At 39.9% G+C, this 27,134-nt stretch overlaps 1 protein-coding gene across 2 annotated transcripts in view; it reads right to left on the bottom strand.

Moving 5' to 3' along the window:
- LOC117228839 (neurotrimin) overlaps positions 1 to 27,134 on the bottom strand; it is a 311,649-nt gene that overhangs the window by 35,974 nt on the left and 248,541 nt on the right. For both annotated transcript variants that reach the window (XM_033484851.2, XM_076520963.1), the window contains one exon: positions 7,393 to 7,561. In XM_033484851.2, the coding sequence (XP_033340742.1) occupies positions 7,393 to 7,561 (169 nt within the window). The remainder of the gene's footprint in view (positions 1 to 7,392; positions 7,562 to 27,134) is intronic.

Below are 27,134 nucleotides of genomic sequence, written 5' to 3'. Positions count from 1 at the left end.
AACAAATTACTAAATTTTTCTAGTGCTATCCACGTTTCATGTTTCATCTACTTATTTTTGTCATAAACGCACAAAATCCGCAGTCTAGTAATTACTAGCGGTCTCGCGGATATCAACGATAGCGATTAATAGTTAAAATTGCTTATCGCCTTTTTCTGCTGTTAAATGGTGTGTTAAGTAACGCGGTGTTTCTATTTAACGAAAATTGAAGAGTCAGGTTTTAATTATAATAATATAATAATTTAATATAATAATTTAATAATTTAAATATAATAATTTAATAATTTAAATATAATAATTTAATAATTTAAATGTAATAATTTAAATATAATAATTTAATTATAATAATATATAATTTTAATGTAATAATATTCGATTCGATTAAATATTTTTTCACGATCTGGTCGCTTAAGCCGTTGACATAAATTGAGCTATTGGGCGACAACGTTCCCAGTGTCTATAAAGACAGGCGGATTTTTCGAATGTCAAAGCTAGCAGAACTATTTGACAGATTCTTCGCGCGCGCGGGGCTGCATCGGGAACAACTAAATCACGTTCGCGTGACACCGGCCGATAACCGTCAGCTGGCCGTAGTCGCGTGTACGTGATACCGACTGTCAAACTGCTAAGTTTCTTGCAACTGGGACAATGACCTTGAACGATCAAATTGATTTTCGCTCGACCGCGTCTCACTTTGTCTTGACTCTGTCGATAGAGTCCCGCCGGACGTGCGAAAACATCGAACACACTGTTTATTGGCCGAACGACCCCGCCCAAACAGTTACACAACCGGCGGTGCAACATCGGCGCGGAGCCTGGCAAAAAATTAATCGATGACTAACGACGGAATTACTGCCGTTAATCGTTCGGTCGCAATTAACGATCACATTCGTTTCAACGAATAATCGTTGAATTACGTTCGAGGCACGTATCGCTGTTAATCGTTAATCGCAGTCAACTATTAAATTTCTTTCGATTGTTCGTTAACGACCGAAGCATAATAAAGCAATAAACAAGATAAAGACAATTCGTAATGGAATTAAGTGGAAATACTCTTCCAATTACATTAGAAAAAAAATCAACGGTTATTAATCGTCTCTTTCAATCGACGACGGATAATTAATTTTATTAATTGACGAAATCTTTCTATAAAATTCCTTATACTTAGTATAATAATATTATAATAATATAATATAATATTATTAATATAATATTATAATATATATTATATATTATTATATATATAATAATATATATTATATTATTATTATATTATTATAATATTTAATCATAATATATATATATATATATAATTAAATATTATAATATTATAATAATATAATAATAATAGTATTATATTATTATATATATTGTATTATTATAATATTTAATTATAATATATATATAATATATAAGTATAATATTATACTTATTAAAAGAACTTTGTCCATTAAAGTAAACGAATATAAACCGATAAATGCCTTTAATCAACGATCAAATGAATGTATCCATCAATCAATTTGTACAGTCGTCGATTTTTCGGCGACTAATGCCTTTAATCGACTTCGTCAATCATTTAATCGAATTGGAAAATCTATTCGATCGATGCGACCCAATGTCGCATCGCAGGCATGCGCGCGTCGTTAGAACCGTTGGAAAAAATTGAAATTGAATTTGTAGATCGTTTTCTGGAAATTGATTTTATGTTTCAGAACGTTCGATTGTTTCCTTTTTTTTTTTTTACATTAAATTGCAGAATTCTCTACCGCGGTGTTTGTTTACGTTGTAACAAGAGTTGCGAGCTTTCCGGCGAACGAACGGCCAAATTGTGGAAACAGGATACGATGAGTGTCGTGTAATAGTTATTTCGACTTCGCAGGAATTTTGTGTTGGATCATTAGAGCGGTTTTCGGCTAGTCGAGCGAAAAATATTTTTAATCCGCGTTAATATGTTTTTTCTCGCGAATAAACGAAGAAATAAATAATTTTAGCCCGTTATTTTAGAAATAATATATCGCAAGATTGAAAGACAATGTACTAGATATAACAACGATGATGTAGTTTTAAAGATATCTAAAAAAATCTTCACGTCCGATTGTTTCGAAAACTAGAAAGTCGAAGAATTAATTTAGGTTTCACCTACAGTAATGTCTCTCTAATTGACGCTCAAATTGTCCACAAAAATGGACAATTTGGGAATAGGAGATACGATTATTCGAGCCTTGCAGCTCGTTTTTATAGTTATCACGTTGCCAATAACTATAAAAATGAGCCGCTTTTTATAGTTATTGGCAATTAATAACTATAAAAACGAGCCGCTTTTTATAGTTATTGGCAATTAATAACTATAAAAACGAGCCGCTTTTTATAGTTATTGGCAATTGATAACTATAAAAACGAGCCGCTTTTTATAGTTATTGGCAATTGATAACTATAAAAACGAGCCGCTTTTTATAGTTATTGGCAATTGATAACTATAAAAACGAGCTGCAAGGCTCGAATAATCGTATCTTCTCTTCCGAAATTGTCCATTTTTGTGGACAATCTGAGCGTCAGTTAGGGAGACATTACTGTATACTGGAACGATTAACCCTTTGCACTCGAGTGGTGACACTGAGGCACTACTAAAATTGTTACACCACGTTCCAAGATAATTTTTGTAATAACAAAGCTTAGTATAAAGAATTGTTAAAAGTCTAACTGTGTTGTATGAGTCACAAGACTCAATTTCATGTGCATAAAATGCACTTTGTCATTAAAATGGAAATTCCATAAATCGGGAAATTTGCAGTTAATATGACTTAATATGGCAAAGGGTTAAAAGTGATTGATTTTCAAAATTATTCTCAATAATTTTGACAAGTTGAAAACAGTATAACAGTGTTAAAAAATTGTTTTTATATCTCTCTACGATATTATAATTCAGTTAATTATTTTTCTCGCAAGTGCATAACGTGATCGTAATCGAATTTGCAACCGAGAACATACGTTTAAAGAATTTTAAGATACTTTTGTATTATATTCAAGATATTAAAATTTTTTAACTCTAGAATAATCGTATCTTCTCTTCCCAAATCGTCCATTTTTGTGGACAATCCGAGCGTCAATTAGAGAGACATTCCATTAACCACCATTTCCTCTGTCACGCTTCGAAACGTGCGCGAACCCTTTAATTACTCGACAACAGCGCGCCCTTTTTCCAGCTTATTCGGCAGTTTCATTTCCGGCTAAACGATCTCAGAACGTACCGGGTTAAAATTTAATACTTCCGTTTGGCGTGTCGCGACAGATTAAGTTGCAAACGAGCTGTTCGAGCGCAAGAAGATAACAAAAGTGGATGAACACGACCCTCGTTAAAATTCACGTGTCCCACCGCGTAATGTGCTTCGCCGTGGTCGAAGTTGCGACTTCGAAACTTCGCGCCGTACATTCTTCCTTTTGAGGCGGGGCCCGTGCGAATGTAAAATATTTCACAACAACGCGCTATTAAAATGGCCAAGAGATTTCCGCGGTGCTCGCGACGCTCGCGACGAATTCGCCAAGCGCGAGGCGACGTTCCCATTAACCTTTTAGGTACGGCTGAATTCTGCGCGAGGCTATTTCTCTGGACGGCAGAGTCTGATGTGTACTGTACAGACTCCGATACTGTATATACAGGGTGTCCCAAAAATGTCTCGCAATCCGAAAGTGGCGGGTTCCTCAGGTCATTCGAAGCAACTTTTTCCTTTGCAAAAATTTTCTCCGAGGCACCGTTAACGAGTTATTAACGAAAAACAGTGACCAATGAGAGGCGAGATATGCTGGCGCAAGGCTGCCGAGCCAATGAGCGAAACTGGGTTTCGACTGCTCGTTGGCTCGGTCGCCTCGCGCCAGCTAAGCTCGCGTGAGCCAACGGCGCCAGCGGTCGAGCGGTCGAATCCCAGTTCCGCCGATTGGCTCGGCCACCTAGCGCTAGGCGAGCTCGCCTCTCATTGGTCAGTGTTTTTGGTTAATAATTCGTAAACAAAGCCACGGGTTGCATTTTCGCTAAGGAGAAAGTTACTTCAAATGATCCCAGAAACTTCTCATTTCCGGTTTGCGAGACATTTTTGGGACACCCTGTATATTTGTTACTATTTCAACGATATCTACAAATTTTTACAATGAGAAGTAGTCAAAATTGATAATACATTAACAATTTTTACTACGGAGCCTCGTACGCAATCGCGTATCAAAATGAGCTCAACTGGCGCGAGGCGATCGAGCCAATGAGCGGAACTGGGCTTCGCGCGCTGGTTGGCTGGGCCGCCTCGCGTCAGCCGTACTCGATTCTTATTGGTCACCGTTTTTCGTTAATAACTCGTTAACGGTGCCTCGGAGAACATTTTTGTAAAGGAAGAAGTTGCTTCAAATGATCCGAGGAACCCGCCTTTTCCGGATTGCGTGACATTTTTGGGACACCCTGTAGACTGTTGTAAATCGATGCGTAGACAAAAGAAGTGTGAAACAATGCATATGAAGACGATTATTTGGTTCAAACGATGAGCGAGTGAGCTACTAGAGCAAGCCACTATAGTGGCGCGTCGTCCAGAGAGATGACATCCGCGAAAGCCACTATAGTGGCGCGTCGTGCCTAAAAGGTTAACGAGCATTAATTTTTTGCTCTGTTACGCCCGTCAAGGTTATTCGAAGTGTTCCCCTCCCCCCTTCCATTTTGATTCCCACAACACAACGGGCACGGAATTCGTCTCGAATTACGCGCGGTCCAATTGTTAGTTTCCTCCGCGGCGAGTAAAGCTCGGTCGGATCATCTCTCGACCGTAATTACCAACGTCGGTCGATTTCAGCGTTGGTTATTTTTATCCGATCCTAAACTACGGCTCCGCTGCTTAATGTATCGCGTACACCGTGTTTGTAATTTCACCTTTGTTCATCGTTGCGTTTAACAGCGTTAATTGAATGAAAACATGGCTCGGAAGAATTTCATTCATGGGCCACGAAAATGAGTGCTTCTGCTATGAATTATTCACGTACGCGCAGGTGTACAGTCGTCCGCGAAATTGCGTGAGGAAATGCACCGGAACGCAACAAAGTTTATTTTCCATTGCATAATAATTCGCCGGACAACGCGGCGGCCGCCGATAGTTCCAACGAAGTCCCGGCATCTCGTCCGACGTGCAACAACGTTCCCCGAAACGAATATCGAAGCCTGCATCGTTTATTTCTTGAGGTTACGACAACAGAAATTCGTTTCTGCACTTGGCAGATTTTTTTGTCGGCCGGATGCGAAACGGTTTCGTTAGGAAAAATTTGCATCCGCGCGCAAAACATTTTCAGGCGAACGAAACGATACGAATCGAACATTTCGTTCCTTCTGTCGCGGTGGAAGTACAAATGAGATCGATCGGTAGAACTTCTTCTTCCCCGCTGATAACTTTCTACAAGAGAAACGAATTAGGGGCCGGACATCGATAATAGAAAGATTGGATTTTATTTTGATCAGATCAAAATGGATTACCAGTTTCAAGGGTTCTTTGATCATCTTTAATGGACGCGAGCTTTCGAACTTCCACCAGCTACGGCAATTTTAACCGGAGTAATTTAACTGTGATGTTTTCCAAATATAAGTTATCTCTAGTTAACTTCTGACTTCTGAATTATTACTTCTTCCGTTTCAAGCGAACTTTCGGGTTAAGATTCTAATTCTGTTATAAACGTTCAATATTAACGGTTGACTTGTATTTGAAAATTCTCTGGGAATATTTATTTGTTAACAGACATTTTCGAGGAAAATATGAAAGTCGTATTTTTCAATTTACTTAGCATTATTCAAGAAACTGGAAATTGGATAAATATTTTATGTATATATTATATTGTATGCTGCATTGAAAGGAAAACTGAGCAAAATAAAGAATCATTATATAGGATGTTCCGAAATTATGGTACTTCCGGGAAATGAGAGATTCTTGAGATCATTTGAAGCAACTTTTTCCTCGGCGAAAATGCAATCCGCCGCTTCGTTTACGAGATATTGACGAAAAACAGTGACCAATCAGAGACGAGATCGGCTGACGCGAAGCGGCCGAGCCAACGAGCGGTCGGAGCTCAGTTCCACTGATTGGCTTGGCCGCCTAGCGCTCGGCGAGCGCGTATCTGATTGGTTCGACCGCCTAGCGCTAGGCGAGCTCGCCTCTGATTGGTCAGTCTTTTTCGTTAATATCTCGCAAACAAAGCCGCGGATTGCATTTTCGCTAAGGAAAAAGTTACTTAGAACGATCTCAGGAATCACCACTTCACCGCGAAGCGGCCGAGTCAATGAGCGGTCAATCTCGCCTCTGATTGGTCACTGTTTTTCGTTAATAACTCGTTAACGGCGTCTCGGAGAAAATTATTGTAAAGGAAAAAGTTACTTCGAGCGACCTCAGGAACCTCTTATTTCCCGAAAGTACCATATTTCCGGGACATCCTGTATAATGCGTAATCCAGCCGCTTCGAATACAAAGCGGAAAATTATGTTCGAAAGAACTTTCCGAATAATGATTCGAACTACAACGCTTTTTCATTTCCGATAAAATGAAAATCTTCTGTTCGTCAAGCTCGTGCACAAACGTATGGAATAAAAGTTACAGCGGTTTTTTGCAACTGTTCCCTGTGAAACAGAAACGTTCGAATCCGATAAATAACTGCCGCATCGGAACCAATCGAAAAATATCAACAATATCCGATTTGAACAATTTCATTCCAAGCCTTTTCATGTATTACATTGGCTACACGCATCGAGTTTGCGACCTTTGTTATTTCGTTAGGACGGCGCGGCGTGTCCGCGCGTTTATGACGTATACTGTCCGGTAAAAATTGCGGACCGTTCGAAAAGTTGATCGTTCGAGGCGTCGGAAGCAGAAAATCCTCTTAAGGTCGGGAACTGAAATTTTCGCGGCGAAACACTCGGCTCGCGTAATTTTCCTCGCGGCCGCGTATTTAATGAAACAAGATCGCCGGATCTAATAACGGGCCCGTGCTCATCCCCGCGGCTCCTTCAACCACTTTCCTCGCTGACTGCATAAGAAATGACTTATTATCCATTACATCACTCTTTCGCTTTACATTCCGGGTAACGTATGCCCGGCTCTGATTCGCGCTATCACTCGAGGCTACGTCTCCTCGTTCCGCGTTCAACGAGCGCGCGCGCGCGCAGAGGAGCGCGAGGGGGCGCGTATTTGAACAGCTTTCGAATTAACAAAAAAAAAAGAAGATGAAGGAGCCCGTGAGTCAAGAACGGGGGAGGAAAAAAAATGGAGAAGCGCGGGCGAGGAGGACGGAAGGTGGGAATAGAGAAAAGCCGAGTCGGAATGAACGGCGTAGGAGACTCCACCATCGGCAGATTTAAACTTTCAGCGAACTTTACATACATACCGTTAAGTACGTGCACCAAGACAGTCTTTGTATTAGCATTACTAGGATGGCAGGTATATTGGCCGCTATCTGCAGGCTGAGCACGCTGCACCAGGAGATACGAGGTTGTAACTTCGCCCTTCTCCGTGATCACGGACACGCCGCCCCGGGGACTGTCGTAGTTGATCACCTGTATCGGCATAGAAGAAACAGGTGAGCTACGGGGACGTAATAAAAATAACGCGACCGGAAAAATCGCGGCGAAGGTTTGCGATTAATGGGGGGCGAGCAGACTTTTCGCAGACGATTCCGCAGGGATTATCTTCGGATTTCTAATTAGCAGACTGCGGATCCGCGCGGAAGATACGAATTCATCGCAACGATTGCAAGGAAGCTGCTTGAGAATTTTCTGGTTTTTTTTTGGTACAGTAGAGGCTCTCTTATCTGAACGTTTATATTTGTAATATCCCGATATAAAAACGTTATATTATCTAAAAATTTCATTCAAGTTCTTTGCTAGGTAATAATGATTCCAAATAATGCAATGATTAGGTTTGGATACAAAGTTTGGATATTATCTAATATTGTAGATAATATGATAGATTATTAGATAATATGATAGATTAGATATGTATATGTATAGGTTATATATACAGGATGTTCCAAAATTATGGTACATCCGGGAAATTAGAGATTCCTGAGGTCATTCGAAGCAACTTTTTCCTTTACAAAAATTTTCTCCGAGGCATCGTTAACGAATTATTAACGAAAAAACACTGGCCAATGAGAGACGAGCTCGGCTGACGCGCGACGGCCGAGCCAACGAGCGCACGAAGCCCAGTTCCGCTCATTGGCTCGGCCGCCTAGCGCCAAGCGAGCTCGCTCATCATTGGTCAGTGTTTTTCGTTAATAATTCGTTAACGATGCCACGGAGAAAATTTTTGTAAAGGAAAAAGTTGTTTCAAATCACCTCAAGAACCCTTCATTTCTAGGAAATACCATAATTTTGGGACACTCTACTATAGTTCTCTACTAATGTATCTAAATAATCTAATTATCTAAGTATTTAATATTGTATATCAGATAATATATATTACAATAGAGACTCTTTTATTCGAGCAGTTATTTTTACAATATTAGTCAATATTAGACAATGTCCACTATTATATATATATATATATATATATATATATATATATATATATATTAGTGTAATATAGCAGTTATTTTTCTAATGTTATTATTGTTGCAGTTATTATTGTAATGTAGCACTATTATCTAATATATATATTAGATAATAGTGGACATTATCTAATATTGACTAATATTGTAAAAACAACTGCTCGAATAAAAGAGTCTCTATTGTAATTTCAGTGGATCAAAGGTAACCTTGATCCATAATATACATATAATTCAATGCTAATTAATGATAATTCAATTCAATGATAATTCGAAGCTCTCCGATCATCCCAACTGTTGTATTACTTGCAATTGTTGCTACTCATATTTTCTGCATAAAATCCGCAGTCTGCCAATGAGAAATCCTCGTCGGCACATCCTAATTTTCACAGACACTGTGGATTTTTATAAAACATACAAATTTTATGCTGCGAGAGATAGATGTCCATTTTTCAGAATTTGTTTTTTTATTTATGTTGAATACAATGAAAGAACGGTTTTTAATTACCTCGATGTTTTGATATTTTGTGTGTGTGTGTCTGCACTCTGTTTGCAAATCTGCGCTCTATATGTAAAAATCGTGATTGGTTTTTTAAATCCTGATATGAACTGAACTTGTATATTTGTAGAGATTTTAAGGTGCCCGGATTCTGCTACCTTTTATTGCATTCCCTAATGACTGAAATGTATATGTTCGTTATTTTCATTTGTAAAATTCGCGGTAAATAATCCGTGTACCATCGTAAAACGCGCGATGGCAATTTGTGAATTTCATTTCTGCAGGATGACTCATCTTCGGAGGCGAATTCAAAATTCAAGCAGCGCTTCATTGACATCCGCTTCGTTTTTTTCAATTTCTTTTTCTGTTCCAACGAATTGCAATTTTTGCAAACATTTTTCCACTCACTCTCCAGCGAGGTAGACAATCCAATATCTCAAAAAAAAATCAAGCCGCGCGACCCAATTTTAAAAATGTTATTAATAGTTTTAACAATTGTTTTAGTAGTAGCGTTATATAAATGTTTAAATATCGTCACTCGGTGTACATGCGTGCACATACGATGTCGACTATTTTAAATTCAACCGAACAACCTGAACATTTTTCGAGATGCTGGAAAGCGCAGTTTACTAGGCAATGAGCAAAAGAATGTTTGCAAATATTTGCAATCGGTTACAAAGAGAATTGTACGTACAGTGAGAGACGAAAGTATTCGAATGCCCTTTGAAGCGGAATGTTTCGCAAATTTTCGTGATACGCTCAGGTAAAAAAGTTAAAATACACGAATTTCGCATTTTCTTTGACATTCCAAGTAACAGCTAAATTTAAAAAAGCATTTTAGTCATTATTTAGTAGAGTAGTCTTTCTATGATATAAAAATATTCAACTCGTTTGGTCCAGTTTTAAAAAAGTTGCTTTTTAGAGGCGTTCGAGTATTTTCGTGTCTCAAAATAGAAAAAAAGAAAATTAAAAAAAAAATAGAAAAAAAAAATAGAAAATTAGGGCCCGTAAAATTTAAATCAAATAACTCTTCTAACCGCGCTAACTCGAATGAGATCATGTAAAAAGGAAACTGAATTTATTTTTCTGGAACGTTTTAAATCAAAACCGTGTAGGAAAATACCGTATAAAAACAGAACTAGGTGTATCACACACAAGGATCAATGTTATTTTTATTTTCAAATAACGGCGTTGAATTACTGTATTACTCTCCTTTATATATGTCCTTTTTCACATAGTATCTCAATCACTTACTTTATCTTTTGTTGCATCTTTTATTGTACCATTTCTTTTCTTCACTTCTCTTTGATATTCTATTTGTTCGACACACATTGTTATATTATCGTAACACAGCGAGCTTTTTCCGTTGATTGAATAAATATTAGTAACATTATTATTATTTAGTAATATTATTATTACTAAAAAATAATAAATAATTAATAATAATTGAATAATATAATTAATAATAAATGAATTACAGTAGAAACTCTCATATCCGGATATTTATTTTTACAATATTCCGGTGCCCAAACGTTCTATTATTTGACAACAAGCGTTGCATTATTTAGATACATTATCACGCGCTAGAGAAACTCGAATGACATTTTTAGATAACAGAACGTTTCGGTATCGGAACATTGCAAATGTAAGCGTTCAGATAAGAGAGGCTCTACTGTGAAAAATGTCGTTTTCATTTCATTCTTATTTCCATTTCGAGTAACATTTCCTCGAGTCTGATCACTGGACTGCGGATCATCGTGCAAAATAAAAATCGTCTAAGCTACTTCGAAGGAAAACAAATTACTTGAACATATCTTCCCCTCTTAACAATCCTAACAAATGGAAAATAATTCAACGATAACCCCCAAAATGCTTCGAACGTCCTCCCGCTTTTGACTTTTCGTTTCGCCTATAAATGCATCAAATCCGCAGTCTACCGATCGCCACGCCGAAGATATATCGCTTCCTATAAAATAAAGGCCGTTCAAAAACCCCTTCCACCGGCGCAATTATCCGCAGAGTCACCTATCAGAACGGCGTCGTCCAGTCGTTAGCCGGTACTAATCAACGCTCCATTGTATTTCCCGCAAGAATTCCCGAAAATCAGTTGCTTTTAGGACGGCCGCACGAGAATGCCCCCCTAATGCGCTGTTAGTCTGCATTTACCGGCCGTCGGGACACTTATGGGCCACCGTAATAGAGGGAAAGACGGGGGCGAGGGAGCCGGGGATCCTGTAAAGCCGGTCGCGCGACGGTCCAGCCGGGCGAATTTTCGGCCGGCCGCCGCTCGTTAGGCGTGAAACAGGGAGATGAGAGAGAGCGGGAGAGCGAGAGAGAAAGAGAGAGAGAGAGAGAGAGCGCGAGAGACAGAGCGCGCGAGAGAGAGCGCGAGAGACAGAGCGTGAGAGACAGAGCGCGCGAGAGACAGAGCGCGAGAGACAGAGCGCGCGAGAGACAGAGCGCGAGAGACAGAGCGCGCGAGAGACAGAGCGCGAGAGACAGAGCGCGCGAGAGACAGAGCGCGAGAGACAGAGCGCGCGAGAGACAGAGCCTGCGAGAGAGAGCGCGAGAGACAGAGCGTGAGAGCGAGAGCGCGAGAGCGAGAGCGCGAGATAGAGAGAGCGTGGGAGAGAAAACGCGAGAGAGAGAGCAAGAGAGTGAGAGAGCGCAAGATAGAGAGCGCGAGAGAGAGCGCAAGATAGAGAGCGCGAGAGCGAGAGAGAGCGAGAGAGAGCGCAAGATAGAGAGCGCGAGAGCGAGAGAGAGAGCGAGAGAGAGAGAGCGCGAGAGAGAAAGCGCGAGATAGAGAGAGCATGGGAGAGAGCGCGAGAGAGAGAGAGAGAGTAAGCCAGAGAGAGACCGAGGGAGCGGTAGAGAGAGAGAGGGAGAGCGAGAGAGAGACCGAGGGAGCGGTAGAGAGAGAGAGGGAGAGCGAGATACGAGCGAGAGAGGGATCTCATTTTAGCCCCGGCCAAAACGAATTTATTTCGTCGGGGTCCAGAAACCGAATTGCCCGGAAATTCGCTTATCCGCGGTTAAATGGAATCTCCGTTTCCCTCTCGGTCGCGTTTCTCGCGCGACGCCGAGCGGCGCGGAGCGGAGCGGAGGCAAGCGGAGCCGAGCGGAGCGGAACGCGAAATTTGTCAAGGGACCCACGGTAAATATTCGTGGCCCGAAAAAGGAGAAAGAGACACGCGAAAAAGGAACGCGACATCGTTGATCCCACGGGCGAGAAGCGAACCAAAAAAAAGAAAGGGCGGTGCTCGTTCGAGGTTGAAGCCGAAGAGGGAAACACGACCGACGGACCCTCTTGTCCGTCGGCCGACCGAGCCAGCCCCGGAAAATTGCATTTCGTTCGAAAAGAGAAACGATTATATTTCGTCCTATTTTTCTTCGGCTCGGCAATGTTATTCTCCCGCGAAATAAAATTAAAGGCCGTCCGCCCTCCGCGCACCGCGAGCTTTCCTCCGCCGGTCCGGCGTGCCCCCCCCCCCTCCTGCCCCCGATACCGTTTGCCGGTGAAATTGAAGCGTTTTAATGAAACTCTCCGGCCGCGCTACGGCGGCGTGTGTCCGCGGTATCCGAATGGAATTGTTAACAAGCCGGCGAAGCCTCGTTAGCATAAACTTTACGAACGGAATTATTCCCGGCTACCGATTACAATTTCGCCCGATCGTTGATGCGTTGTCGTGGCCGTCGATCGGTCATAAATTCCCCGGGATTTCGGAACGATTTAATAAATCCGGCCGCGGAAGAGCACAGCCGGCCCCGGCTAAATAATGAAAGACGCGGGAACAACAACGGGCCCCGGCCCGTCCCGGCCCGGCGCGGCCCGGCCCGGCCTCGGGAAATGATGAAAAACCTCGTTACGACTAGTGAATACATCATTTTAATAAATATGCCAGGAGCCGGCCGCGCGCGCACTATTGTTCGTCCCGTTCTATTTTAATATACAATGTCCTGCAGCCCGGAATAATGGTAAATTTTAATGATCCCCCTCGCGCGTTTCGAGTCAATATTGTATTCCTCGGCGCGGAACGAACGTGAAATTTTTAAACCGGTTTTATACGAGGGAAACGGCGATGATACGTTTCGCGCGCAGCGAAATGTCCGACATTTCTCGGGCTCGTGCACGCGCGCGCGCGGCGATGTTAGTAATACCGGCGTGGCCCCTTGTAATTTATACTTGTTACGATGCCGGCACCACGGTTTCTCCGCGGCGTTGTTTAGTGTGTACGTTCGGTAGTTCAGCGTTTGCGGATTACAGAAAATCTTGTGTTACGTTCCACTTACGAAAACTATTAAGAGAAGTTTACCCTTGGTTTCTTGCTTAAATACCCGGAGCATGTTTACTTTTCATAAATGCCCGGAATCTGGAAAATCTCTCGAGCACACGCGTTTTGCGGGACCGGTTGTAATCCGGTGTCGGCCGAAATTTTATTCGGACGACGGGGAAGGGGATTATGGTCGATCGAATAAAAAGTTCGTGCGGCTGAAAATTTGTACGAACGAAATCTTGGTCGAGTAAGAATCCGTCGGAGACAAGGATTTTTATTCGTAACAGGAATTCGGACGGAAAATCGATTTGTTTCTTCCGTGGTACTTTTTCGAATTATTCGAATAAAGAATCGTCGAAATGGAAAATTACTCGAATAAAGAATCATTCGAATAAATAGATGGAATAATTAATAACGAATAACGAATTGTACGTGTAAAATATCCGACCGAAAGTAGAATGAAAAATAGAGGTGGAAAGAGAAAGAGAGAGAGAGAGAGAGAGCGAGAGAGAGGACGAAAGAGCGAGAGAGAGAAAGGGAGAAAGAGAGAGGAGACAGAGAAAGAGAGAGAGCGAGAAAGAGAGAGCGAGAGAGTGAGACAGCGAGAAAGAGAGAGAGAGAGAGAGAGTGAGAGAACGAGAAAGAGTGAGAGAGAGAGAGAGAGCGAGAAAGAGAGAGCGAGAGAGTGAGACAGCGAGAAAGAGAGAGAGAGAGAGAGAGTGAGAGAACGAGAAAGAGTGAGAGAGAGAGAGAGTGAGAGAGCGAGAAAGAGAGAGAGAGTGACAAAAAGAGCGAAAAATTCGTACAGAAAATAATCGATTCGAATAAATAAAAATGATAGAATATCGCGTGCTTTTTTCCAAAGTTTATCGATTTATTTCTTCGAATTATTCGAATAAAGAATCGTTGAAATAAAAAGATCACTCGAACAAATATATAGAATAATTATATAACGAATATCGAATGGTTCGAGTAAAATATCCGACCGAAACGAAATTCAGATTCGGATAATGATCTCGGATAAACATTCATTCGAGAGACCCGACTCCGGTGTAATTTCTGCAAATTTTCTATAAAGTTCGTTCGTTACGTTTTGTTCGCCGATGTTCGCGGATCGCGGAAAGTCTGGCCATTGCTTTTCGCTTGTGAAATTTCATAGGAGAAGTTTGCTCTAGTTTTCTTGCTTAAATGTAGAACATGTATATTTTGCATAAACGGGCGAAAGAATAATACACACAGGGCGTGCGTATAAAATCAACGTATATCACGGATTATCTCTATACGGGCTCCGCCGGCTTCAACACAGCGGAGTTCATCTTCAAAAAAATGTAACCGGCCGCGATTTAAACCGTCTGATAGCGGTTGAAGCGTTGCAGCAATTTCGCTGCGGGATTTTTAGCCAGCACCCGTCCTGCAGCCCTGACCTCGTACCTCGCTCGGTGATCACCGGAGCTCTATCTTTGCATTTCAAACAATGGCTTACAACGCGCGCCGTTCAAAGAGACGAAGAATTGAAAAACAGCATTATCAGATGACTTAAATCACTGACGGCAGAGTTTTTCGAACGCAGCTATTCAACGCTTTATCCCCACCCCCCTCCCCCCTCCTGCCTGTCTAATTACTGTAGCGTATCCGAAAGAAGCTTAATCCTTTAAGCTTAATCTGTCCAGCGACTCAGGAGTCACCCATTTAGTACATTTAATATTGTACGTCTTTCTTCGTTTCATTAAGAGCGTTCATCAGCTGAACCGTTTTTATTACAGTTTTGCAGCTTTGAAATGTTTGCGACCTAATTAGTCGAATCCAAATGTGTATAACATTGCAATTGTCTGAAAATAGTGTAATTTCTCCGGAATTCGCGCTCAGATTGCGCACGAAAATGGACAATTTGGGAAGAGAAGATACGATTATTACCGATTCTCGACACAACTATAAGAACGAGCCGCAAAGCTCGAATAATTGTATCTTCTCTTATTAAATAACGACAAAAACAATATACAGTAAATTCTCGCTAATTGGCGCTCAGATTGTGCACAAAAATGGGAAACATTTGGGAAGAGGAGATATTATTATTATAGATATATTATCGAATAATGATATCTATAATAATAATATCTTCTCTTCCCAAATGTTTCCCATTTTTGTGCACAATCTGAGCGCCAATTAGCGAGAAATTACTGTATATTGTTTTTGTTGTTATTTTTTTAACCCTTAAGCGCTGCACACGTTTCTCGAGTACTGCCTGCAAGCAACTCCGGCACATTTTTGGAGCGGAGCGCCCGAGACAAAGGAAGTCTTATTTTGAGCAGAAAAGATTACACGTCCTTGCGAATGCATTTGACACTTTATTTATTTTATAAATATACATTTTCCTATTGTAAATAAAAGATAAATTTTAAATTTTGTAATTCACCATGGTGCGATATCTTTGGTAACAATCTCCCATGTGCATTCTGGGTTTATTTGGACAAGTGTCACAGTATTCGCTTTGCCAAATAGAGTTACCAGATATTTCTTTCAAGTTTAGAACATTTTCTGCGTAGTGAAGAGAATAAACTTTGAAGTAACCCTTTACCAGACATAGCTTAAGAAACGTGTTACATAGATGCACGGGCGTAGTAAACCTCAGTATAGAATAAAAATTTGTATCGCGTCATCGAAAATATTGATTTTCTTTCTTTATAATTTTGTACGTTTCCATTTATATTTCATTGGATCTTCGTTCGTTCAGCATTTTCTGTAGCTTCGCCACAAGCTTTACAGAAAATATCGCGAATTCAGTGTCGAGAAAGTGAAACAATATTTGCGGTATTTTAAGAAATTACATTTAAACCCTTGACATACCATTTTCCTCGCAGTCACTGCGATTAGAAATTTTTCGATTCCAATCGTTTCTTAGAAGGGGAAGAAACATTGATGCTTATAGTGCGTCCAAACTTACTCGGATGCTTAAATATTGCTCACAAGGGATTAGAATTCTATTCCACTTTTAAAGGACAGAATAATAATTTATGCTCAATCGGTTATTACTAGAAATTTTTACGAGTCGGACTCGTCAAAGTAGGGGTTAAGAACTTCCATCTTTTACATGTTTAATTTTAACAAATGGATTACTAATTTTAATTTGAATAAAGCAATTCGACGTATCTTATACGATAAATATAAAGTGAATTACGCTAAAAGGTATTCCATCTGGAATATGTAATTCTTCCGTAACATCGCGCCATTCGTCTAAGTCTTGCAACGAATCTTCGCTTTCGCTTTCAATAATTCTCATTCTTCGTCTCTTTGGTAGTATAATTTCGCTACTACTACTCGAAGTGTCAGAATCATAACCAACATCGTCTTCCACGATGTCTTTTAACTCTTCAAAATCAAATACGTCTTCGGTATCGCTCGGCTCTAAATTCTCATCGTAATATTTATTTTTCTCCATGTCGCTGACCATAGAAAAGGTCAAAAAATGGTTTATTCGTAATGGTACAGACTTAGCACGTTTTAACTACAGATAACAATTGCTAACGCCGACGATAACGTATGCAAAAAACATTTAGCTCCGCAACGGAGCCTTCGGACTTACGGAACAAATGACAAATGTCTCCGTAGCGGAGCCTTCGGAGCGCTATGAGTTAATACTATTATTCTGGCTTCGTAAATTTAGTGCGTGTCAAAGAATTATATAAAAAAGTTCATATTTCATTGCAATTACAGCTTTCGGTAAAAACCGATTGCTATGTAAAGCCCAATGCTCGACGCAGAAGCTTCCAAATGGCCGTGTAAATTAAAACGATATGAAATATTCTTCGGCAATCTGAAGACATTTGATCTGACCCGGCGTGGCTCGCACATAAAAAATCGAAATTGCCGTTCACCAGTAAGATAAATCCTTCGTTGTGAATAGCAGATTTATTAAAACCGTTCGAATAACTTATCGGCCCGCGAATATAGAGCTGCAGCGGCCGTCGAAAAATCCACGAAAGAAGATCGACCTCGAACCGTAAATCTTTCGAACACCATGGAATCGACGATAAAGTGCGAGAAGTTATGGACACTGGGGAAACAATGCGACAATTTTATTCGCCGATGTTGAAGCCTATCTCTCGCTGTCTAATTTCTCTTCTATTTCGGCGCGGACGTAGCTTGAAAAACGCGCGCCGTAAAATAGAATTTCAAATAACGCTTCTCGAAACGCGCGCCGCGGTCGTCGAAAGCGGAATTATTGCGCGATCTAATACGGCGACAGTCGCTTAAAATCATATACCTAGGAATTCAGAGCGTGATAATTGCAGAAAATGATTGAAACGCATATTTGGACACCTGGTTCAATAACTCTTTATTTAACATATAACAACGATAGAACGTGACTTTCAATAATTATCAATTCACGTTCGCGCTAATGTAGTTCGTCGCATTTTCTTTAGCTTTTTTTTGTAGAAAACAGGCCGATCAACGCACAAACGGCAACGAAAACAATGACAGAACTTTACTTTTATGGTTTCCAAGCATTGTTCAATAAAACGCGATCGGGAATTCACCGGTTTTACAGCGTTACCACCAACGGTGTACGATTTTTATCGACGGACTGGTTCCATACGTAACGAAAAATTTTATTCAATGTACTAACAATCATTGGAAGTTTCGTTCTACCGTTGTTATATACATATATTGCATGAAAGAATATTGAATTACGTGGCTATATTTGCGTTTGGTAAATTTCGTGCAATTATCACGTTTTATAAGTGAAAATCGGCTGAATTGCTGTGCGAGTTTAAAGCGACAGCCACTGTAGCTTGAAAAAACGCGCGATGTAAAATAGAATTTCAAATAACACTTCTCGAAACGCGTGACGCGGTCGACGAAAGCGGAATTATTGCGCGAGCTAATAGCTCCGCGGTCGAAACGAATAGCTAGGCGCTAGGAAATATTCAAGAGAAGATTAGCAATTTATCGGAACGAATTAGCGTTTGCGAGAGCAAAATGGAAAAGAGACGTGGAAAGAGAAAGAGGGAGAGGTAGAGGGTGAGAGAGAGAGAGAGAGAGAGGCGAGAGAGTGCGAGAGAGAGAGCGTGAGAGAGGCAGCGCGAGAGAGAGAGCGCGAAATAGAGAGAGAGAGAGAGCACTAGGGAGAGAATGAGAGAGCGAGAGAGAGCGCGAAATAGAGAGAGAGAGCGCTAGGGAGAGAATGAGAGAGCGAGAGAGAGCGCGAAATAGAGAGAGAGAGAGCGCTAGGGAGAGAATGAGAGAGCGAGAGAGAGAGAGCGCGAAATAGAGAGAGAGAGAGAGCGCTAGGGAGAGAATGAGAGAGCGAGAGAGAGAGAGAGCGCGAAATAGAGAGAGAGAGAACGCGAGAGAGAGAGCGCTAGGGAGAGAAAGAGAGCGAGAGAGTGAGAGAGCGAGAGAGCGCGAAAGAGAGCGTGAGAGAGGGCGAAAGAGCGAGAGAAAGAGCGAGAGAGAGAGAGAGAGCGCGAGAGAGGGAGCGCGCGTGAGAGAGAGCGCGCGAGAGAGCGCTAGGGAGAGAAAGAGAGAGCGAGAGAGAGCAAGAGAGAGCGAGAGAGCGCGGAAGAGAGCGCGAGAGAGGGCGAAAGAGCGAGAGATAGAGCGAGAGAGAGGGAGAGATGACTGTCAAGGACCGCGAACCCGATTGTCCGCGAGGCCACTCGAGAACGTAAACACCGTCAGCACGCCGTGAATTTACGCGTCACGGGTAAAAGTGCGTCACTGAATTATTGGTTCGGTTTCACGGGATGTTATCGTTCAATTGGGAATCAAATAGCCGGCAATGAATTCTTGTTAAACAGAGTGATTTAGGGAAAACGTCGCGTGATCGAAAAAGATGCCGATCGGCTTCCGGGCCGAGTGAATTTCGATGGCCATCTTTTTCACGAATGAAATCTGGCCGGTGAACGCGCGCAAAATATTCCGTTGCTATCGATTCGAATCAATTATTTATATTATAATCTATATATTAAAATTTATATTAATCCGCGTGTTCGAATAAATTTTTCTCTAGATAAATCCTTGTTCGATAACGTCGAACGAAATTTTCATTCGTTAGTCTTTTTATCTTTTTATCCGTCAGGCGAACGCAGCCGAATTTCTGATTACAGAAATTCGGTTTTATTATGCAGATGGAAAAAGTCTCGATTTTGCGGCAACGAACGAAAGATTAAGAGGAGGGATAAGAATGAAATTGATAAGAATGCGCCGCGATTACGGATCCGCTTCAGAACTCCTCCATACATTCACGATTCGCCTGCGAATCTTTCCGCAAACCGAAGATCTTATTAAGGTCTTATCACATTGGTCAGCGGATTTTTGGCCTTTTGACATAGATTATAAAATTTGGCATAATTGACTGCTTCAAATGCAAAGTCGTAAAGACATTAAATGAATTCAAGAACGATTTTATATTATACCCAACATAAGTAATAATATATTATATTATATTGTATTATATTATAATTATATATATTATAATATTATATTATATAATGTATTATATAATATATATAATATATAATATTATAATAAAATAATATAATATTATATAACATATATAATATATAATATAATATAATATAATATAACATATATAATATATAATATAATATAATATAATATAATATTATAATATATCTCTCGCGCTCTCTTGATATATATATTATTATAATATTATAATAAAATAATATAATATAATAATAATAATATATTATACATGATATATATAACATATTAATAATTATATATTATTATAGTATATAAAATGATAAGTATATGAATAATAAGATATTTTCATCAAACTCGCGATTTCTTACAATTCCTTTAGACAATTTTCATTTTGCACCCAAATCCGCGGTCTAATTATCGCGAAGTTCGGGTTGGAAATTATATTACTTCTTCTAACAACTTCAATAAAAGCAAACGAACAGCAACGGTATTCATTAGTTCTTCAAACGAAGAACACTTTTTGCCGCGATCGATGCCACTTTGATGCCGCGATCCATCGATCGCACGCACGCACGCATCACGAAGCGTAAATGGACAATAGCGAGCGTACGGCGCAACGGATAAAAGATTAAATGCCTTAGTATCGAGAAAACGAAACATGCGTTCGGTAGATTTCGAAACTGAAGCGAACTACATAAATAAACGTGCCGATGCGATGCGTAGCAATCTCGAGGGAGATTAAAATTGCTCCAAATGGGGAAAAATAAATAAACAAGTAACGGTAATACAATACGCGTGCGACTGAAATTAAAATACATTTTACGCACGTATACACTAATATATAAAATGCACGGTTTCAATTTATGACTGCTGCCGGGAAATCTGATTCCGGGAAAAATGGATCGCCGCTTGAATGGAAAAGTTAACAAAAAGCTGCCGGTTCGACGTATCGTTTAAATCTGTGGTTTTTTGGGCTGCGCCGACTCGCGGAACGCTTGCCATTGTAAAATGTCTGTCTTCGGAAAAAATAGGGTTCTAGCTTCGGCTTACGCTTTCTATGCATTTGTCGCGAATAGAGGTGCAATTTTTAATGACAGCAGGATCGCAAGTGTTCGAGAGTGTTGCGGCCAATTGAAATGATTTTATTTGCCAATTGTGGTATGCTTCTTGTGGCTTTTCTTTGCGCAATGATTACCAGGTTTTCGCGTCTGCTTCGCATAACGATTAGGAGTAGTTGGATCTGTCGTTTTACTACTTATTCGTATGAACGAGCAGCTGTTTTAACTCACGAATTGTATAGAATTATACTTGTTGGAAGTGTAATCGTCGATGAAAGGAGTCGGCGATGCTTGGAATTACAATAAATTCTCTCTAATTGACGCTCAGCTTGGAAACGAAAATGTTGCAGTGAATATTGAAATAAAAGCGACGAATTCGCTGCGGATTTTCCAAGAAAAATGAATTGTTGCTATAGGAAGCACTAAAGAAATCCAAAAATTAGAAAAGCGTCAATATATTACTCTTATTCCACGGGAAATGATTGCAGAATGAAATTCGAGAATTGGCTCAACTTATGTCTAGATTTAATTTATTATAATTTATTGTAATTTATTTAATTTATTTATAAATCCGATTTATTTTTCGGATTTTATACGAAATAAAAATTGCTCGCGTCAATTACAATAAATAGGAACAACGTCACAATATGATATATGTTCACAACGTCAAGAACGTTCTTTTTTACTTTAACAATTCTAACAGATTAACAGTAATTAAGGCGTTGACGTCTCAACGTTCTTTTAGTATTTATTACTATTTCAGATTGCAACTGCAATAAATTCTCTCTAAATTGACGCTGATATTGTGCACAAAAATGGACAATTTGGGAATAGGAGATACGATTATTCTAGCCTCGCGACTCGTTTTTCTAATCGTTGACAATCGATAATTATAAAAATGAGCCGCGGGGCTCGAATAATCGTGCTTCCTCTCCCCAAATTGTCCATTTTTGTGTAGAATTCGAACGTCAATTAGGGAGTGTTAAGGGAGAATCTAGTGTTAATAAAGGATACCACGTGTACGACAAATGGTACATGTGTTAAAAAGCTGCGTTTTACAATAAGTTGAACACTGAAGAATAGGGTAAGTGTATGCATTAATGCGATTCCTCAATGCGATTCCTCAACTTGAGCTATTGTTCTTTAACTTGAATATTTACTTTCCCCAAAATATTCGTTCTCTGAAAGCACAAATTTTATTAAAAAGCGTAACGCAAAGAAACGTGCATATATTACTGCGATTATGTATCTATTACTGCGAGCCAAACACAGCAAATTCTCCCCAATTGACGCTCAGATCGTGCACAAAAATGGAAAAAATCGGGGAAGAGAAAATAACGATTATTTGGGCCTTGCACCTCGTTTTTATAATTATTGACAATCGGCAACTATAAAAATGAGGCTCGAATAATCGTGCTTCCTCTTCTCAAATTGTCCATTTTTGTGTAGAATTCGAAAGTCAATTAGGGAGTATTAAGAGAGAATCTAGTGTTAATAAAGGATACCACGTGTACCACTAATGGTACATTTTAAAAAACTGCGTTTTGCAATAAGTAAAATAATAATAAGTAATAAATACTAAATACTAAATACTAATAATAAATAAATATATATAAATAATATATATATATATAATAATAATATATATAATAAATAATATATATGTATATAATATATATATAATAATAATATATATAATAAATAATATATATGTATATAATATATATATATTAATATATATATAATAATAATATATATAATAAATAATATATATAAATATTAATAAATACTAATAATAAATAAAAGACTAAATACTAATAAAACAATAAGTAATAAATACTGAAGAATAGGGTAAGTGTATGCATTAATGCGATTCCTCAATGAATGCGAACATTGGCAGAGAAAATGAGACCTTGTACGCCAATAAATTGACAACTTGAGCTATTGTACTTTAACTTGAACATTTACTTTCCCCAAAATATTCGATCTCTGAAAGCACAAATTTTATTAAAAAGCGTAACGCAAAGAAACATGCATATATTACTGCGAGCCAAACACAGCAAATTCTCCCCAATTGACGCTCAGATTGTGCACAAAAATGGACAATCTGTGAAAATACAATTATTTGAGCCTTGCACCTCGTTGTTATAATCGTTGACAATCGGTAACTACAAAAACGAGCCGCGAGGCTCGTTTAATCGTACCGTCTCTTCCCAAATTGTCCATATTTGTTTCCAAGCGTTTCTCGCCAATTAGCGAGAATTGAACGAAAATTGAAAATCGAAAGAAATTGAAAAATCGAAAGGAAAGAGAAATTTGAGAAGAACGAAATGGAAATTGGGAAAAACTTGAAAATTCGAGGTTGCTTTGCCAGTAGATGCGGTATATCAGCGATAACGAGATGTAACAAGATTTAAATTGCCGGCAGAAATGATCAATCGCAAACAGACGTATATTCAGGCGGAATTGCAAGTAGAAGTGGTCAATGATAATCAGACGGTCGATTGTAAGTAGAAGTGCTTAGTGGTGATCGGGCTATTAAGGTTTGATTGCGAGTGGAAGTGGTCGATAATGATCAGACGTACCGACGTCTGGTCGTCGTCGGTCGAAGTGGCCAGCAATAATCAGACTAGTTGAGATGAAATTGTAAGCAGAAGTTGTTAGGGCCGTACGAATGTATCGTACGGTGCGCAGATTGAAGGTTGCTCCTCCAAATGCTGCGCCTCCAACGTCAACTTAATGGCGGTGAAGTTGATTTGTAAAAAAGGTTTAAACTAGGTTGAAAACGCAAGGCAACACAGTTTATTTGAAGAAGGTCCAGGGGTTTACAATTGTGCGTGAGAGTGATTGACCATCTCTCGTGAGAGTTACCGACAAGACTGACTGTCTCGACAAATTTTGGGTTGCAGGTTGACTTGCTCGGGGTGGAGTCAATTTTGTGCGGCCAATTTTTGGACCCTGATTGGCTTCACCCCCAACCTGCCCCCACTTCCGAAGACGTTGCTCTAGGGCCTTGAAAAAAGGGCAAGTCGACCGAAGGCAGTTGGAGACCACCTTGGGTCTCCGGCTAAAGTACAGCAATAAAATTATTTCCCTTTTTTTTACTTTATCGGTTCTAACCGGTAAAGCAAACGGTAAAAAAATGTCGTTACAGCGGGTCGTCGTTGTAAATCCGAAATATTTGAACCTTGTCCCGTAGGGTTCGGTTTATTTTATTGGTCTGTCAGGCACCTTTTCTCGGGGTCGTAGTTTAGACCCCGTAGGCCCTCAAGTGACCTGACAGATTATTCGGTGTTGATCCGTCCAGGACGGAACAGAAGTGGTCAATGATAGAAACAGTATTATCTGCCATTCGTTAAAATAGTCGCTGAATGTCAACGGACGTCGCGATTTCCTGCAAGCGAGGATAGTCGATAATAGCCGCGACACTACTTTCCGCGAGCAGACGCGATAAGAAGTTGCACGGACGCATTAGACTTCTAGGAAAAATCGTGACGAATAGTCCGACGCGCAGAGAAAATACATCTGCGACTCAATGTTTACATATTATATTCTTTGCTTATCGCATAACGTCTGAGTCAACGAATCGCATGCTTGAACTGAATAAAATGAAATATCCTGAATATTATTAACCCGAGAAAGATAAGCTACGTCGCAGAGGCGCCTGCGAAATAAACAACTGACTGCACCGTGGATGACGCAAAGACTGGAAGCACCCACTTTGCCAAGGCATGTGCGAAGCAACATTGAAAATATTCTTCCAAAATCTGCTGTACAGGCTTCCACAGATGATGAAGAAGAGCCCTCAGCCAAAAAAAGGCGTTATTGCAGTCTTTGCACGTCTAAAAAGAAAATAATGTCAAAGATGACCTGTGCCAAATGCAAAAAGACAGTTTGTGGTGAACACAAGAAAGACATTTGTCATGACTGTCTCTAAAGAAATTGTTTATAATATTATAGTTTTTTTTACACTGATTATATTATAGTCTACTAGTTTGTAAGGATAAAACACTATTTTTTGTGATATTTTACGGGATTTGTTCCCATAAACCGAAGACTGTTGATTTTTGTTAATTTTTCATAGAGGTCTAGTGATTTAAGTTTAAAATTACTTAAAATATAAAAAAATATAATATAAATGCATTTTATTTTTACAATAATGCCAAACCTTTAAAATGACTAGATTAACTTAAATAAATATCCATTGTTAGTATAAAATTGACGCCTTAGAAAAGCATGCGCCTCTGAAGCGTATGGTTATCTTTTACGTACGTTGTCATATGGTTATCTTTCTAGGGTTAAAGTAATTCCGTTCTTTTTTACAGGAAGCGATAAAACGATTATCAGATGCCCGAACAACGAGCGCAATTGTTCTCGCGTCATCGATTATTTCTTACACCATAGATTATGGCTCTATTATAATTTATGCATCGCGAACAGAATTATATTCGGTAGTCTATTTATCTCGATAGCCGGTGAAGTGGAAATTCGCGTCGATTCCAGGTATTTGTAATAATTTAATGGGCATTAATCGTCCAAATAGAATTTACGAAATGTAATAATATTAAATCATAAATACACGACGCGATAATTGACGTTTAATCGCGAATATTTATGGAGATGAAACGGGACACCGTTCGCTACGTTTGCACGACGATTCGCCGATTCGGTTCTGAAACTTCTTAGGTTCCCCGTAGCACGGAATAACACGAGGAAAGTTGCTCACAGTTAGAAGATCTTTGCGGGTGACATTCAATTTATGAAATACAATCTTCGAGAAAGCGAAAGAGCTTCTTCTCCGGAGTACGGAGCTTTCCGTACGCTCGCGGCGTATCTGATATATTCCCGAAAAATTAATAAAATGTAAATTTTAGTCGCCCGGTAGAATTGCTCGGTAGAATTTCATTTGTCGCAAGTTGACAAAGTGTTTCCAGACGGAAAATTAAAACTTCGCGGTCCGAGCGTTCTTCGACGATATTTCTTTTTTTTCTTGCCGCGATATCGTAAATTTTAATATATATCGGATAGAATTCGAGTTCGCGCATTATTCGCACGGTATTCTCGCGCGCGACATTGATGGAATTAATGATAACGTTTCGACGAAATGTAACGCGCGATATTAAACGTCATAAGTAATTTACTTGTTAATAATTGTGCACCGGTGGAACAAAGCTTGTCCAGTCCATGCGTACGAATCTTTAGAAATTCATAACGGGGGAACGACACAAAGACATTCGATTAATTCTCGTCGAACGAATTGTCCGTACGATGAAACAGATTCTTTTTTTGTCCACCCACCTCTAATCTCGGATGATTCAAAATAACCGACGGAGGGAGCGGGATATTTCCGCGAGCACCTGTCGAGGCTATTCAGAAGATTTGTCATCGTAGCGCGATCCAATTTTATTCAAATGTACCAAACGCGATGAAAGCGATCTTTAATATGGTTCGAACCGCGCCTCACGGCAAACATCATTGAAAATTCAATATTCGTTCATAACTGCGGACTTCCAGTAGGATGAAAACTGCGAACAATAAAACGTACAACGAGGCCGGCCGTGGCGGCGAAACGATGAATCGTAAAAATCGCCGTGCTCTTAATTAAACGAACGCCTAGAATAATGTCGGAATAAGAATGCAAATAACATCTAAATAAAGTCTCGTTCAGCGAGAAACGGAGATGCGCCGAAATATAAAGAATCTATGTTCCAGTTTACAAGTTAATAAAACCGTGTCGGGCGCCGTTATTTTCGATCATTAAACTGCGAATTTTATAAGTTCCTGTTGAAAATTGCTGCAACCATTTTGGAACATTGCTGTCTTCTTCTCGGCTTATTAACCTTTTAGGCACGACGCGCCACTATAGTGGCTTTCGCGGATGTCATCTTTCAGAACGACACGCCACTATGGTGACTTTCGCGGATGTCATCTCTCTGGACGACGCGCCACTATAGTGGCTTGCTCTAGTAGTATAAGCTCACTCGCTCATCGTTTGAATCAAATAATCGTCTTCATATGCATTGTTTCACACTTCTTTTGTCTTCGCATCGATTTACAACAGTCTACAGGGTGTCCCAAAAATGTCTCGCAATCCGGAAATGGCGGGTTCCTCGGATCATTTGCAGCAACTTCTTCCTTTACAAAAATGTTCTCCGAGGCACCGTTAACGAGTTATTAACGAAAAACGGTGACCAATAAGAATCGAGTACGGCTGACGCGAGGCGGCCCAGCCAACCAGCGCGCGAAGCCCAGTTCCGCTCATTGGCTCGATCGCCTCGCGCCAGCTGAGCTCATTTTGATACG

Source organism: Megalopta genalis, chromosome 1, assembly GCF_051020955.1.
Source record: "Megalopta genalis isolate 19385.01 chromosome 1, iyMegGena1_principal, whole genome shotgun sequence".
In the NCBI taxonomy this organism is placed as follows: domain Eukaryota; kingdom Metazoa; phylum Arthropoda; class Insecta; order Hymenoptera; family Halictidae; genus Megalopta; species Megalopta genalis.
This window is presented reverse-complemented; position numbering and strand designations above follow the sequence as displayed.